Below are 14,603 nucleotides of genomic sequence, written 5' to 3' on the forward strand. Positions count from 1 at the left end.
GGTCCTTGAGAGTGCTTGGTGTGCTGCAGTCTGCTGGAGATCTCGTCACTGCTCTGGCACGAGGTGTCAGTGTGTGATGGACAGGGTCGTGCCAGATGTGGAAAGTGTTCTTGTATTTCTTACCAGTGTCTTCTACAGCAGGTTTTTCTATGCAATTAAAGAACTTACATAACTTGAAAACAGATATATTTTGCTGTTTGTAGCTCCTTTTTATGCCTCTGGTCGCTATTGTACTTATTAAAGAACTAATTTTTCCATCTGCCAAGGACTGCCTGCTCCTCTCTTCCCCATAGTCACTGTGCTAGGGGCTGGGGGAGCCTGACCGCCTTTTGTGGCTCAGCCGCCACTTAGGCACTCCTCAAATCTTTGAAACACAAGGGAATGGTCAAACCCTTCTTTCTCCTTTATTTTTTTTCCTCCTGCCTTTTTATGGCCTGGCACATAACTGGGTGGAGTTGCCATTTCTTTATTCCACTCTATGGACCTAATGCTTGAGCATTTGCCTTTTTAAATAAACAAATAAATAAACCCCTGCACTACCGTGTGGCTCAATTTCCTCTTTCCTCATGGAAATGCTGGAAACCCCAGCATCTGGATGCTGTGGAGTGGAGCCATTCCCTGCCACCTCTGGGCTCAGGAGGTGCTGGGATGTGCAGCTTGGTGGCAGGGCTGGGTGGGCTCGGTGGGCACCGATAACAGTGCTGGAGATGGTATTTCTTCCAAAAAAAACCCAAAAGAAATTGAGTGGGAAGGAAGAGGTATGAAAAATGGTGTTTGAGGAGACTGAGTCAGGATTTGCTCTTTTTGTTGTCTAAAGCCAAAAAAGGTGCATGCAAAACATCTCCCAGGCTCACACCCACCACCGGCCAAAGCCAGGACCCTTATGAGCTCCGATCCCCAGTCTGGGATGGGAATGTCCCGCTGAGGGCTTGGAGCCATGCCAACCTGGCAGCATCATAAGACCTAATCACACAGTTGATGTTAACAACCTTTATTGAATCACAGTTAACTGCAATCAACGCAACTGTGCCTTTTAAGTCAGTTTAATTCCCTTAGCTTAATGGGATTTTCACTCTTTACTTTGAGACTACCACCCAGCAATCAAGGAGGCAAGAAGTGTCCGCAACATGCAGCTGTGCTACGTGTTTAGCGAGGCCTCCATTTACACCCCGCCGAGGCACTGATCCTACTCGGTGATGGTGATGGTCTTCTCCACAGAGATCCCTTTGATCTGGGTCGAGGTCAGCTTGGCTACTATTTTCTTCTCTCCTAGTCTCGTTGGAGTGCAGACTACTTCAGACTTAATGATCTTACCAGGTTTTATGTCCCTAATGAGGAAGAAAATAACAAATAGTGCCAGCATGAGTTATGGTTCTTATTTGCTGTTTCTGAATAATTTTGCTTAAAGAAATAGTGGCTGTGTGTGTGTAGGCTGAGTGTTTCCTTTCTCTGATGCTCAACATGCAGCAAGCAGGGCTTGGCACAGTGGTGTTGGCTGGTGGTCCTGGTGCTCCCTGGGAACCCTCCCAGACCATCCCGTGATGATGAAACACTAAATTTGGCTCTGAAGGAAGCAGCAGGATGGCCCTGCCAATGCCCAAATGCCCTGAGCAAGCCAACCTCTGCATAAGTCTTTCAGCTGCTGCGACTGAGCCTAAATTTGGTGCAGTCTCGAACATGGCTTTCCAAGGGTCACATTGCTACAAATCCCTCAACTGCTTCTTCAAGGGAAATGAGGGGGGAAAAAAGAAACAAAGCAGAATCCTCGTTTCTCACTGGTCTGGTTGCCTTACCCTTCATCAAACGTTGCCATCTTAAATATGCCCAAGCCCTCCACCAGCAGCTTGCAGTTGTCCAGGGACATGTTCAGCCTGTTCTTGAAGATGAAGGCACAGGTGAACTCCTCGTTCAGTTTGGCTGTTTCTGGCATCTGGCAGAGGAGGAAAGAGAGAAACAAACCCAAATGTTGGGGGTCAGAGAGGTAATAAAGATGTCAGAGCTGCTGACAGCTTGCTCTTCACCACCAGCATGGTGATGGACACTCTCCCGTAGCCTTTCCACCCTCCCATGTCACTGTGTGCTTTGCCCTGCTGTTTTTCCCTGCTATTTTTCTTCTCTCTGGTTTCTCAACATGTTTTTCCACCAGGAGGTAGATCTGTGTTTTGAAGATAGGCCTTGTACAAAGGGTCCTCTCCATCCCCTTTACTCCAGGAGCCCCTGCCTGCCTGCTTTAGATAGGGCAATAAAAATCTACATTTCATGGCTTTCATCCTTCAAATAAAGGTTGAGCAGCCAAATAAAATACCAAGGACTGAACACCCCAGGAGGCAGCTCTTTGGAGATGTCCCCAGGAATGCTAACACCACCAAAGTGCTGCAGGGAGCAGGGCTTTAACCCTGGTCCCCAAGAGCTGGGCTGGCAGCTGCCTCACCTGGACAGTGATTGGGGGGTACTCAAAGCTCATCGTCGCCTCCTTGGTGAGTTTGTCATCAGTCCCCTCGACCTCGGCAATGGCAGTGACATGGATGTGCACTTCATCTTCCACCGAGGCCAGTGTCTTCATGTATTCGTCGGCTGGGATTTTCAGGGCGACCTGTTTCTCTGTGGGAGAGAAAGACACAACTCAGTGCTTTATCATATACCCGCAAACTGGGTGGCAAATTTGGCTCTGGTGACTGATGCCTGAGAGCACAGGATGAGGTATATTTGCTGAGACCATCCTGTTTTTGGGTAGACTTGATGTCCCTGGAGGAGGAAGCCCCAGCTTGCTGAATGGTACCCAGCACACGCAGCCCACATGGAAGAGTGGCTGAGCTCACACCATTTCTCTCCCTTGGACTCACATCCAGCATTTCAGCAGGTCTTGTCCCCAGCTGCCCCGGTGCTCAGGAGGAGGCAGAGGAGCCTCCTTAAAGGTTGAGTACATTTAAGCCCGTGTCCCCTGGGGCTTCTCTGTGGCACCACTTTGCTATAAAATTAGCTGCTTTCCTTTCACTTCAGATTTTATCTTTAATTGCCTGGACAAGCTTCCAGTGGCTTGGAAAAGCCCCAGAGTCAGCAGTGCTGGAGCCTGAATCTTGCTTTAGTCGCAAGGTTTCCTGGCTTCTGGGAGTAAAAAAAAAATCCTGTCTTTATCTCTAAATGTATGTATCTTCTCTTGCGTCCTACCCTGCTGCATTTTGACAGCCACAGTATACATGTGACAACACCTAGCAATCACCAGCAGCAAAGATTTTTTTTGCAAGAGTGACTCAAGCTTGGAATGAGCAAGTGCTGTTAATTATTCATCACTTGTTAGTCTCTCGTTTAGCAAATTTCAGTCACATTGCTGAGGATCACAAATGCAACCCAGGTTGCTCAAAGACACACAATGAACAGTCAACAGCTCCGGGGATCAGCCAGGTAGGCAGCCACGATGTTGAAATTTGCTTGGGTGAAGAATTCAGAACATAACACTCACCCACATCACCACCAGCTGATCAACATTAGTGGTAAGCATAAGAAAAAAATAAAATCACGAAATGGTTTGTGTTGGACATGACTGGATCATCCAGTCCAACCCCCTCTGCCATGGGCAGGGACACCTCCTACCACACTAGGCTGCTCAAAGCCCCATCCAATCTGGCCTTGAACACTTCCAGGGAGGGGAAGGAAATTTTCCAGCCATTTAAATCCCGTGAGGGATCTGACCCATATGAATGGGAGAGAGATGCTTCACCACACCTTGCTCGCACAGTGAAAACGTCTGTCTGCCCACACCAGTGTATTTCTAACCATCTTGTTGAATCTGCAGCAGGGACAGGGCCTTCATGTTTTAGTTCCTGCTACGGTGGGATCCCAGTCTATAAGCGAGACTCCTAGATGCAGTAACAAGAAAGGTGGGTAGCAGGCAGACAATTTCTGCTCTTCATGCCATACAGAGCCATGCACTGACCTATAGCGGAGCTACTATGAACCAGCAGGAGTGAAACCCCAGACTGCCCGCAGAACACAGCAAGCTTTCTGTGCCTACCAGATATGCCTTCAAGCTTGATGGTCTCCTTGATATATCCAAGGCTGGCCTCAACTTTCCCAGTATAGGACTGCAGCTGGCAGGAGCCAACAAGACTGATGGTCCAGTATCCAGAAGTAGAGGTCTTCACTGTGATGGCCAATTCAAGGGGATTGCCAGGATACAAAGGTTCTTTATTGGTTATCTCAAGCTGAATCCCAGACTGGGAGACTGTATCATGTGGGACTGCAGGCTTGGAGATCATGTTCTCCATGGGCAGAATCGAAGCAAAACGTGCACGAGGTACTAATCCCGAAGGGCGTAAGAAGGAGTAAGCTCTCTGCATAGCTTTCCTTTCCTCTTCAGAGCCTGGATGAAGAAAAAAGATGGGTCATAGCTGTATCATCTCAGTCTCCTCACCCAGAGCCATGTTGCCTTTATTTATCCTTCTGCTGCTGAGCAGAGAGGATGTCAGGGCACCTCTAGCCTCTGCTCAGGAGATCCTCTTGGTTTATGCTACCACCAGATCTAACTGTAGGATTTTGGACTGGAAGAATTTCCCAAATGAGACTTTTAAGAGAATGGATGGTCTTAAATTTTTCAGCTGAAGATTTTCCCACTCGTCACTGGGAAGGGTTTGACAGTCTAGCACAACATGGCTGGATCTGAGAACTGTGGGGAGGGAATGCAGGTGTTTTTTTGTTTCCAATATGGTCTGAGGAATGGAAAGAAGAAAAGAAGAGATGAAGCAACGGCAAATCCAACCACTAGGTTGGTCACTCAGCCTATTTCTTTCACTGCCTGCAACCTTGCTCGAACTGTCCCTAAAGAGCAGCCTATAGGTGTCACTGTGGGCATGAAGATGCCCAGGAGCAGTGTTGTCACCCCTAGGTCTCCAGGCCTTACATGGTCTTTGCCACTGCAGCTATCCCTGCAGTTTTCTCCTGGAGGAAACACACATTGTGGGGTGAGCTACATGGCCGGGGTCTCCTCTTTTGCACTACTTTACGGGAGGGGGCAGTCACCTTCAGGGAACTTGTACTGCGAGGTGATGTCTTCCCGCTTGTTCTCTCCCACAGCTTTTGTGCTTATGTTCACGCCAACGCCTTCGGTCTCCGTGCTGATCCTGATGTACTTATCCTTGCCGTTCACCTTCTTGACGAGCCAGTAGACTTTGTCAGCGTTCACTTCCGCATACACAAACTTGCTGTCATAGGGCAGGTACACATCCCCTTCTCGGATACCCTTCAGTGGGCATGGACCACACTGGAAAATACCTGGAAAGAACATTCAACATCATTTGCTTTTCCAGACATAAGCAGAGCCTCCAATTTTTTTTCCACCCTCAGCCTCTCCCCAAGCAGGAACCTGTGGCCATGGTAGTTGACTACTAGTAGTAAATATTCCTCTAACTCAATGAACTCCAGTAGCCCTCATTTATCCCATAGCTGTTTGGGGTTTTTTTATAGATGAGCAGGGTCCAGTTAGAGCTTTTGTGTTTCCCCTCACTTAAATAATTTTAAGATTTGAAATTCATGGCTTGGTGATGGAGACAGCTGAGTCCAGCCACCTGTGTTTGATCTCCTGGCAATACCCTGCTTTCTGCACAGCCTTGAGGATAAATGTTCTCTTTTCTGCCCCTAAATTCCCTGCATCTGTGCAGACACTTCTCTCATTTAACCAATGAGTGGACTCAGAACTTCCTCAGAGAAGCTCCACAGAAAGCATCTTTACTGGGGAAAGCTGTGGCACCTCTCAGGACAGACTGCTTTGAGTCTTCAACTTTGCCAAAGAAATCAGAGGATGGTGGAAAGAGAAATTAACTCTGATTTCCAGCTGTGTGCTCTAACCTCTGAAATGGCATTCATGTCCCCACAGTGTCCTAGTATGTTGGGTTTTTGCCTGCTGAGAAATGCCATTCCTCCCGTCCGAGGCTGAGATGGCAGGAGTGAGACCTCTGGCATTAGGATGTCACTGCCCAAGTGCATAAAGATGTGCTTTGCCCTCTGGGGACCATGATTTTCATACAAAATGTCTCTGGCTCCCTTGGGAGTTGCAGAACGGCCTTTCCAGACAAATCCTACCTTGGCTTTGCTCCTGAGGGGTTGAATCGATTGCTTGCCAGCCATCAAACCCTTCCGGCAGGTCCTTCCGCTTCATCCAGACATCATTCCACACATGGAAGTTCCTGTGTGCATTTGGGTTGGAAAGAAAAGGAGTGAGCTGTTACAGCCAGAGGAGTCACGATTGCCTTTCTTAATCCTTAAGTAAGGGCAGGTTTAATGGGGATTTGCATGTAACCCTGTGAAACCTCAGGCTTTCTCTCTCTCCTCCAAGCAAACCCAAAGCAGTAGGGAAATTCTCAAAGGAAAGGCTCCTGGGTTGGGGAATGCAGGGGATAGGGAGCGTTAGCCCCCTTTGGCAGTACCAGATGGAGTCGAGGGACAGCCGGTCCAGCTTATCTCCGTATTCGTTCATGTAAATGTCAACTCTCAGGTTCTCCTCTGTATCGTGCGCCGAGTTGAAGTTACTGACGCAGCGGGATGGGACCCCCAGGCAGCGCATGACTGTGGCACAGGCAGACAAAACACACAGTCAGATAATCACCCGGGTTGCTGGGTGCCTCTGGGGATCATCTAGTCTGATTCCTCTGTCCACACAAGGCACTCTAGAGCAGGTGCCCAAGGCTGTGCCCAGATGGCTTTTGAATATCCCCAAGGATGGATCCACCACCACCTCTCTGGGCAACCTGTGCCAGTGCTCAGTCACCCTCACAGTGAAAAAAGCTTTTTTCCCACTTTCAGGCAGAACCTCCCTGTGCTTCAGGTTGTGTCCATCACCTCTGGTCCTGTCACTGGGCACCATTGAGAAGAGCTTGGCTTTGTTTGCTCCAGTCCCTCCCATTGGGTGCATATACACATGGATAAGACTCCCTCAGCTGTCTACTTCTCCAGGCTGAGCAGTCCCAGCTCCCTCAGCCTCTCCTTACAGGACAGATCCTGCCACCTCCAGTGCTCAAAGGCACGACAATTTGGCTTACTGGTGCAGCAATCGGGATATCAGAGCAGGGAGACTGTTCACTGTTTACCTGTAGTGAGGACTCCTGCGAAGACCCAGCATTGACCGTAACAGACTGGCTTCTTTGTTTTGTAATACTGCTGCAAAATCGAGACACTCCCGATCCAATCCATAGGGGAGGTCCCGTTGCTGTAATTCCCTGACCAGTTCCCCAGCAGGACACCGCTGTCATCGTTGGCATTGACCTGTGGTCACGCACACATGCAAAGGAGAAAAACATGAGGAGGTGACTGAATGAGGCTTAAACCCCAGGGTCTCTGCCCACCCTGTGTCTCCCCAGATGCTCCACAGCCCTGTGGCACCCAGTGAGGCTGCTGGTGTGGGTTGGGGGCTCCCATGGGTGGAAAACCTTCCCTTGAATATCTAAAGGGAAGTGACACCACTTCCTGGGACAGCCATAAGACACACTGAATCTTGTATCCTAATCCCCAGAAAGGTCCCACCACAGCCGTGCCTGTGCTGGCTCTGCCAATGCAGCTGCCGGGGAAGGAAGGACAACCACCAGGGAAGCTGCAAGCTTTGGAGATGGGGAGATGCTATGTTTTGCTCGCCTCTTCCCTCCACCCAAAATTCTTCTAGCTATTTCCTTGCAGTTTCCCAAAGGAACCCATTTCAGGTGCATCCTGAAATGCTGTTCAAGGCCCTAGGGAAGGCAGAGCAAGTAGAAGGAAGGGGGAAAGCTGGAGGGGCAAAGCACATTGAGAGAGCCATACCAAAGCAGACATGGCTCTGGACACCAACACAGTATCCCTTCTGTTGCTCAGCTTCAGCTGACTTTTGTCCAGCAGATACATGCAGGCATCCAAGATGAATTCCTCAAACTGTTTTGGAAAGAAAGTTGGAGACATTTTCATATGTTGCTTTAAACCAGAATTTGCTCAGTCACTACAAAGTTTATCTAAGTACTTGCAGGAAACTGTCTGACTAGTGGTAACTTCTAAACTTCCTTTATGATATTGATTTTTCAAGCCTATGGGACTTCCGAAAACTGTTCTCTGCAAAGAAGGGCTTAGATAAAACCCCACCTTGGAAGACAAAAGCCTGTTTAACGTGTCTTGCAAACACAGTTGGGACCTGACCCAGCGGTCTTTAATCCTCTGAGTAGTCCTAAGTCACCTGCGTCATCTCCCTGAAACCTTGCAAATTACTCACAAGAGTAATGAAAACTTAAGAGCGCTGCAGGTATTCAGTCTATTGACATTGGTACAAAGTGAACTCTGAGGAAAAAAAAGGTACATAAACGCAGATTATTACACCAAAAGTTTCCTAATTAGCAATTGCTGATAAAGCTCCCTGAGGTCCAATTCACAGAGTTGTTAAACATCCGATCCAACAAAGCTCGGCAGAATATCAATATCAATTCTCATTGCCTAAAGTCAAAATAAATATTAGGATAGGAACAGCCCCATGAACAGTGCCCTTTGGCCCCTTTATGGACAAGGCATCAGCATGAGCACTTTTGCTGGGCTATCTGTACCGTGAAGCTTGAAATCACAGACTTATAAAATAAAACAAAACCAAAACAAACAAAAAAACCCCAGATTCAAATATTTTTTGGTGTGGAGTCTGTCTGGATAGGGTGCAGGATGCTCCATTTGGGAGTCTATATGGTTTACACGGAGCGCAAATAAACCTGCTCTGGCATCTATCTCTTATCTGCAGCCCGAGCAGCTTTGTCGCTGCACTCCACTGGAGTTATCTCAGAGGCAGCGTGGAGGAACACCCTTCCTGAGAGGGCGGGCTGATGGTGTCCTGCACCCTGCAGTTCACCTTGCAGTCAGTAAAGACACCACTTGAGCAATGACAACCTCTGCCAGTGCTTTCCCCTCTTTTTTCCCCAATCTTGATGCAATAGGTAAATAATCACATGGTTTTTGCCCCCCACTGTCAGACCTTTTCATGAATCAGGATCTGGTTACCCGTGGCTGCTGTGTTGCATAAGAGGAGGCAGGACTCCTTATGGGAATCTTTTCAACCAGTAATGCTCCATCCCCAATTTCCACATCCTTTGCCAGGGGTTTTGTGATCTGATTATAAACATGCCATATTTATACCCCCTTTAAATTCTCTCTTAAAGCTGTGGCTGGGGAAAACATGTATGCAGATTGCTCCAAGCAGGTGAGCCCTCCCAGGGAAACTGGCAGGATTATTCAAGTGCTTGGAGCTACTCATGGGTTTTAGCTGTTCTTGGATCTGATTCATTGAAACGGACACCTAAGAGAGAAAGAGTGAATAAGAGTAATAAAGCTGACAAGACAGCTGTGTTTTACCTGCCCAAAATTCCAGGGTCTGCCAGTTATGTTGTATGCAGACCCAACATAGATGTAGCCTGTATCATTGAGCACATACTCCTTTTTCTGCGCCTCATCGGCCAGGAAGACAACATCAGCTAGAACAGAAAAACCCTCAGGTGTTAGGTGGTATGCACACATGCTATACAAAGTTTTCCTTGGAAAGGTAAACTTGGGGGTCTGGTGGTCTGTAACATTCACACCAAATGATGACCATGCAGCACTCACATTTTATTTTCTATCATGGAAGAATTTCCTATAAGACTAAGCTTTATTTTACTTCTGTAGGTCTGTTGCTATATGACTTTAAAGAAATGCTTCTTTCTGAACAAACACTTCAGTGGACTAAGTAGACAGAAAAGAAAATTGGGGGACTGATGCCAACCATCAGCACTTTTTTTTTGGTCTGGTTATTTTTTTAATCTGTATTTTAAGCCAACCCAGACATCTTAGTAAACCTTTGCTCAGGGAAACAGTGGGGAGTGACAGAGAGATGCCAACAGAGGTGACAGAGAGATGCCCCTTAACCTGGCACTGGGACCTCCCCAGCAAGGAGTTGACTTGTTGCTATTGCCCAGCTCCTTGCTGGCTCCATGAGGATGCTGCTTGTGGTGTTTTAGGGAGAAAAAGCAATGTATGTGGGAAAGAGAGGAGGAAAAATGTGAGGAAAAGCTCTCGCAGGGACAATAATGCCTGGCAGCAGTAATTATCATCCCCTGGTTGCTGGGCCACTCTTACCTTCGCACCAAGGATTGAACAAAAGATAGACAGTATCATTTTCGGGCTTATAAATGTTAGTCCCAGTCTTCACGTGCAGGGTGTATTTTCCCACTGGGGCCCTGGGTGAGCTGGTGACAGACAGCAGGCACTGGGGAGGCAACAAGGAGAGACAGCATGATGGACCTTCCACCATGGCCACAGGCATGGCACAAGCACTGAAGGTGGTGGGCACAGGGATTTGTGTGGGGAAAAAGGGATGGAGCACGTCCTGCATGTGCAGTGGGGGAGCTATGAATTAAACAGAGCAAGGCTGCTGCCTGCCTAAAATTATGGTGAAAGCACGATAGGGGTATGAGGATTTGGTCTATTGCTCCCAATGGGCTTGGTGTTGCTGCCCTCCACCATTGTCCCATATAGGAACAGGGCCCATGGGCTCTACCTCTTTGTCGCTGCTCTTGACGATGGAGATTTGCCACCCACTGAAGTCCGGCTCCCGCCTTGGGTTCAGCGACATCAGGGTCCCTCTGATTTTCATTGGGTTTTCACCTAGAAACAATCCCAACATGAGATGTGGGAGAGTTGCACAGGTCTGCAACATCCACACAGCACCAGGCGGCAGGAACAGGGAGCCAAAGGCTGCCAGGCCTCTCCCGCTTTGCTCAGTGGCCATAGAGGGGGAATTTGCTTACCAATGCCGAAACGCACTGCCAACTTGTCGGTAGCCTTCAGCTCCCGGCTGAAGTTGAGCTGCATCAGAAAGGGCTGCCCGCGCCGTACCACCAGGTTCTTGATGTTGTAGGCATCTGTGTGGTGCAGGCGGCAGTTCTGGCTCTTGAGAAAGTCAATCCCAGTGACCTTCAGGTCGCTCCCTGTTGGAGAGAGGGAGAAATTAAAAAGAAAAGGTGGTTGATGGTAAATTGCTTCATAAAGACGGTTTTCTTCTTCTTAATGGAGCCCTGCGGCTCATCAAAACGTCGAAGTGTCCAGCTGTCTAGCACAAGAATCAAACCAAGGATCACCAGAGCTGATGGATGGTACAATGGTTTTTATGTATATATACACACACATGATAATATACTATACTATAATATACTAACTATATTATACTATATTATATATATAAAAACATATAACATAACATAACACAACACAACACAACACAACACAACACAATATAATTACTTAGCATAAGGATATAGAGATAGAGAGAGAGAGTCACGTTGCTGGGATGCATTACGGAGGCTGGCAGCGGTGAAGGACCTGCAGCAATCCACCCGGATTAGGGACAAGCACCTGCCTCACCCTCTGACTATTCGGGCCCAAGTTGCTGCAGTGTGCCTCTGCCTCCCTCCATCGCCTCCCAGGAAGTATGGGGGATGTTTGACCTCTGAGGTGGCTCTGAGTGAGTGGGGAAATGAGCAGCCCAAGGGAAGTAGCAGCAGTAGGAGAGGTAGTGTGAGGATTTCTGTCTCTGCCAGCAGCCACGCATCCAGCTGGCATCCCAGCACCACCTGTCATGTGCCCTTGCGGCTGCTTCCTCAGCAGCCAAAAGCACTGTGAATGGGATCTGGTTTGGAAATCCGTGTCTGCTGGCCCACTGCCTGTCCTGGGATGCTGCCAGCTGGCCTGGAGGGGCCAGCAGCCATAAGCCAGCTCCGCAGGCCAGGAAGATGGCATGACTGCAAATTTTGTTGTGATACTGAAAGTCTTGTTCCTGCGAAAGTCTTGCTTCCCACTCAGCAATGGAGTGGTGGCAGCACATCTGCATCATAGAATGGTTTGGGTTGGAGGGGACCTTAAAGATCATCTAGTCCATGGGCAGGGACACCTCTCACTACACCAGGCTGTCAAAGCCCTGTCCAACCTGGCCTTGAACACTTCCAGGGAGGGGGCATCCAAAACTTTTGTGTATCCCATCCCTACAGCTGCTGGGTGGCAGCTCTTCTCCCCTGAGCACCTTGCATGGGTGCCCACCAGAGGTCCTGACCACTGCAGCAGCCCATGGTCCCACCATGTCTCTGAATCCTCTCCTCCTTGCCCCCATCTTCTCAGCTGTTTTGCTGGTGGCAAAGCCAAGGCTGTGACAGCAACTCCTGTTTGCTGCATGGCTGTGCCTTGCTGAGTGCAGGGTGAATCAGGTCCTTAAGTATTGCAAATGTTTCTTCATTATTGCAGGCATTAAAGCAACAGTAGTAGCAGAAGTAGTAGCAGTAATATGAGCAGGTAAAGAAAGCACTTCTTGCCAAGGCTCATTCAGAGGTGATGCTCCCAAGCGGTCCCCAGCTAGCACAAAGCAGCTTAAAAATTAAGGCCCACTTTTGGGATTTTCTCTCAGCGTATTTACCTCTGGCCAAACATTAGCCTTATATTATCATTGAACACATCCTTCATGGTTATCAAATAATAATGAACAGTGACTTCAATTGTTCCTTGCAAAATGCAGTGCACAGTCAAGCTGGAAATGAACTGAATATGTTGTAATTTGGCTCCTCTCAGCTGCTGAGTTTCCCAGTGTCTCTGAGATGCCATAAGCCTGGGAAATGGGACTCTTTAGGACTCTGAGGCTGATTCTTTATATTTTCCCTTCAAAAATTAGTGTCAATTAGTATCACAACTGTCATTAATCAACCTCTTATGGAAATCTGCATATGTGATTATTTGGTTTTTTTTTCCCAAGGATTTGGTTTCTCCTATAACTCATGTACCAAAGGAAGGGCTGGGGCTGGGAGTGAGCTGCAGAGATGCTACCTGTCTGGGGGGATGCCAAATGTGGGGGGTAGCGCTCTGCCCCACTTCATGCCAACTGGTGCTTTTGCCATTTGACTTCAGGACAGCTTTGGACTCCAGTAGGAGACCCTGCCAGGTGCCTCACTCCTATTCATTCCCAACACAGCACCTGATTTTATAGGACAGGGCACTTAAAAATCATCAGATTCTGGGTTGCTCTCCCCTCCTGTAACTTGAGTCTGGAGTGGGGTTCAGAAAAGGGTGCAAGGCCCCGAGGAGGCACAACCCAGCCCAACGCTTGAGCAAAGAGCGAAGCCCTTGGGCAAAGCTTGAGCAAAGAGAAAGCCCTCAGCTCTCAGTAAAGATGGGGATTTGGGGGTTACTGCATCAAGCAGGCTGCCCAGGTGTGAGAGGGAAAGCCAGAGCATGCCAGAGCGTGGCTGTATATCTCTATACAGCTTTAGAAGCGTCTCCTGTCTTGTACCTGCCCATTCGATATCCTCATCAGATAAATTCCGTGTAAGCAGCAGGGAGTAACAATACCTCAAAAGCACTTGGCTCATGAGTGATTCAGATGAAGACGTGGGAGAGTCAGGAAATTTTAAACTGCTTATGGTAGCTTTGAAATCAGCAAGTCAAAGGCATAATGGTTGGAGGGATTAGTCCACAAAATGTCTTGACAGATTTGCACGGTACCAGGCAACCATGCATGCTTGAGTATCAACAAGAGCCATCCCTGACATCAAAGAGGCTGAAATCTGCCGGTAGCTGCTGTGGCGTGAGAGATGCCATGGGCAAGGCTGGATCCAGGGCAGGCTGAAACCTGTGGCACTGGGACCTGCACTGGGCAGCAACTGCAGCCTTGAGTAAACTGAACTGACCGCCCATGGATCCCCACCAGATTACTACCTCCGTGTAATTCTTCTTAGTAACTATATAAACCATATTTATCTTAATTACATTACAGCCACCATTGGTACAGCAAACAGACTTAAAATTGACCATCACTTTTTGTTAACTGATTTCATTTTTGAGTGCATTTTGTTTGCTTGCTGCTTGCCAGATGCCAATCATGGGGTGATGTTTTGCGCAACGGGGTGTGTGTATATATGTAAAAAAAAATTAATCTGAACTTGCTTAACCATCTTGAGAAGGACAAAGGAGAAGTGCGTCTTCCTCAGCATTAACAAGTCTCCAGCCACCAAAGCTGCTCAACCTTGTTCCTTATGGAAAACTTGCTGATTGCCTGAGAAGCTACCAGAAAACAGTTCTGGTGATGGGAGAGGGCTATGGAGGGATGTGGGAGCTGAATGCATAGGATGGCTGTGGGAAAGGGCCTTGGGGAATCCATCCTTCCAGCATTTCCTAACTTAAGGACTTCATTTCCACCCCTTGTTCCTGGAAATCACCAGTGTTAAGGTTGCAAAGAGAAAAACCACAGAGAACGTATGCCTTGGAGTATGCCCTGATGGTGCAGAGCGCTGTGCCAAAGCCCCGTCCCCGCATAGTGCTGCCGGTCAATTGCCCTGCACTGATTCCTGTGCAAACACACCTGTGATACTCTGTGATCTGGCTGGCACGGTGTCCTGTGCCAAAAATGCCACAGAACGAGCCGGCGGCACACCCATCTCCAGGTCCAAAGAGCTGGGCCACAGCCTGCCCTCCCCGGGTAGCCCCCATGTGCCCGCTTTCGGCTTCCTGCTCTGTCTTCTGCCCTGGCTGTGTTCCTTCTTGGGGCAGGGCAGAAGCAAACCCAAGTCCTGCCAGGTAGCTTTTTTTCCTTTTTTTTCAGCAGG

General features: G+C 48.4%; 1 protein-coding gene across 1 annotated transcript in view; it reads right to left on the reverse strand.

Moving 5' to 3' along the window:
* Window positions 1-1,186: 1,186 nt before the first annotated feature.
* The window catches only part of TGM4 (transglutaminase 4), a 26,200-nt gene continuing 12,783 nt past the window's right edge, over window positions 1,187-14,603 (reverse strand). Inside the window, exons 2-14 of the mRNA XM_010193103.1 lie at window positions 10,770-10,949; window positions 10,520-10,626; window positions 10,099-10,228; window positions 9,340-9,458; window positions 7,783-7,890; window positions 7,080-7,254; window positions 6,420-6,558; window positions 6,076-6,179; window positions 5,017-5,268; window positions 4,013-4,360; window positions 2,432-2,601; window positions 1,794-1,930; window positions 1,187-1,328 (exon numbers count right to left, since the gene is read on the reverse strand). Of these exons, the coding sequence (XP_010191405.1) occupies window positions 1,187-1,328; window positions 1,794-1,930; window positions 2,432-2,601; window positions 4,013-4,360; window positions 5,017-5,268; window positions 6,076-6,179; window positions 6,420-6,558; window positions 7,080-7,254; window positions 7,783-7,890; window positions 9,340-9,458; window positions 10,099-10,228; window positions 10,520-10,626; window positions 10,770-10,949 (2,111 nt within the window). The remainder of the gene's footprint in view (window positions 1,329-1,793; window positions 1,931-2,431; window positions 2,602-4,012; window positions 4,361-5,016; window positions 5,269-6,075; window positions 6,180-6,419; window positions 6,559-7,079; window positions 7,255-7,782; window positions 7,891-9,339; window positions 9,459-10,098; window positions 10,229-10,519; window positions 10,627-10,769; window positions 10,950-14,603) is intronic.

Source organism: Mesitornis unicolor, unplaced genomic scaffold (assembly GCF_000695765.1).
Source record: "Mesitornis unicolor isolate BGI_N332 unplaced genomic scaffold, ASM69576v1 scaffold46099, whole genome shotgun sequence".
Lineage (NCBI taxonomy): Eukaryota > Metazoa > Chordata > Aves > Mesitornithiformes > Mesitornithidae > Mesitornis > Mesitornis unicolor.